Source organism: Propithecus coquereli, unplaced genomic scaffold (assembly GCF_000956105.1).
Source record: "Propithecus coquereli isolate 6110/MARCELLA unplaced genomic scaffold, Pcoq_1.0 Scaffold289, whole genome shotgun sequence".
Taxonomy (NCBI): Eukaryota; Metazoa; Chordata; class Mammalia; order Primates; family Indriidae; genus Propithecus; species Propithecus coquereli.
This window is the reverse complement of record NW_012148496.1, coordinates 678,932-680,728: the sequence shown is the minus strand read 5'-3', so window position 1 is coordinate 680,728 and position 1,797 is coordinate 678,932. Positions and strand designations below refer to the sequence as shown.

Genomic DNA, 1,797 nt, shown 5'->3' with positions numbered 1-1,797 from the left:
GTTTTTTTAAGTTCCTTTTTCATGAGTTAGGAACACTTCATTTCTTAAAGTTTTCCAAGTCACAAAAACGCCACTTGTCCAAGAATCTGTACTCCTTGTCAAGGATATTTGGTTATCATATAAAAATAGAATACATTTCTGCCTGTGAATTTGGGATTTTCTTTTTACATCCAAGTCAAGCTAAGATATATTTAGCTTTCCATTTTGGCAAACATTAATTCCCTTTGCCTTGCAATTCCACCTCTAAGAATCTTGTCCTAAGGAAATAATCCAAGATACAGAAAAAGACTCATGTATAAAAGATGCTCTGTAGAGCAATTATTTAAGAAAAATTGGAACCAATTGTCTAAAAATAGGGGAACCTTAGGAAATTAAGTAAACTGAAAATTTTAAAGTATACGAGGTCTGTCCAGAGAGTATCCATGTAATATGAAAAATAGAGAGATTTATTGAAGATATAAGATACAAAAAACACTGTACATCTCTGTTGCCTTCAAAGTAAGCACCTTGGGACCTCACCAGTTCTCCCAGCATCTCTTAACCTAACCTATACACGTTTAACATTCTCAGGTGTTCTGCTAGTTGCAGGCCTTCCAGAACATGGATCGCTTTCAACAAATTCTTGACCATCTTTTTTTCCCTTTCTTTTCTTTTATGGCTCGCTGGATCTTGACCATCTTTGAAGCATTTGTGCCATACTTTTATTTGTGCTGCACTTATTGTATCCTCCTTGAAAGCCTTCTGAATCATCTGAATAGTTTCTGTGGAAGAATATTCAAGCTTAACACAAAATTTGATGCAGATTCGTTGCCCTACTTTATCAGTCACTTTGAATGCCATGGCCACACAGTACACACGCTCACTCAGTGGCATCTAGCGCCCCACTGACTAGTAGTGCCGTGAAGTCATCATTGTTCACACATGCGCATTACAGTCCACTCCCTTGGCTGCCAGGTTACACCGATGTTGCACAAACCGTTCTCATTATATTAACAATGGCTCGATACTTTCTGGAGAGACCTTGTATATTTGTAATCCCACAAAGAATTCTTGTGATAGTAATGGATAAAACAAGATTCTAAACTATAAATACAACAGATTTGCTGTTCCTTTTTAATATGTACGGAAATTATCAGTAGTGTGTCTGGGTGGTGATGTGATTTTTGTTTTCTTTATTTTTCTGTTTTCTATAATGAATGTATTTTATTTCTATGGCCAAAAAATAGTACTTTGGAAATATTTTCTTTATCCTTCCAGAGTCTCTGATTTCTTAGTCAAATATTTTTTATGATGATGCCACAATCACAATGGAGTTGTGACTCTTGTTTTGTTAACAGACCTCTGGATCTTACTACTAAAAACATTCTACTGAAAACATTCTACAGAAAACATTTTGTAAATGTCCCATTATAAAAATAAACATTTCTAAAAATTACACTTAGACTTTTCATGGCTATAGAGTTCTATCTGTACTATATATATTGCCTTATTAAGACTTTACTTTTCTTTGAAGGAGCTACAAACCTCACAGTATTAATGAAATCATACCTCAGGAAAAGCATATCATCTGAAAATAGGCCATTTATGACTCCACTTTCCTTCTCAAGGGCCAACATACTAATATGAAGTTTCTTTGAATTCAGGAAGTCCAAAATTAGCTTAATGATTTCAACCTCTTTTACATTCACTGTTTCTTCAGCCGTCATATTGATAGCCTAAATATGAAACAGAACAACCACCACCAAAAAGTTAGTCCTATTGTTTTATGTTTAACTGCCTGAAAACTACACATAACAG

The 1,797-nt window shown here is 34.6% G+C and overlaps 1 protein-coding gene across 1 annotated transcript in view; it reads right to left on the bottom strand.

The window, feature by feature from the left end:
• WDR47 (WD repeat domain 47) overlaps positions 1–1,715 on the bottom strand; it is a 72,639-nt gene extending 70,924 nt beyond the window's left edge. Inside the window, exon 1 of the mRNA XM_012648498.1 lies at positions 1,549–1,715. Coding sequence (XP_012503952.1) covers positions 1,549–1,706 — 158 coding nt within the window. The 5' untranslated portion in view covers positions 1,707–1,715. The remainder of the gene's footprint in view (positions 1–1,548) is intronic.
• Between the last annotated feature and the right edge of the window lie 82 nt (positions 1,716–1,797).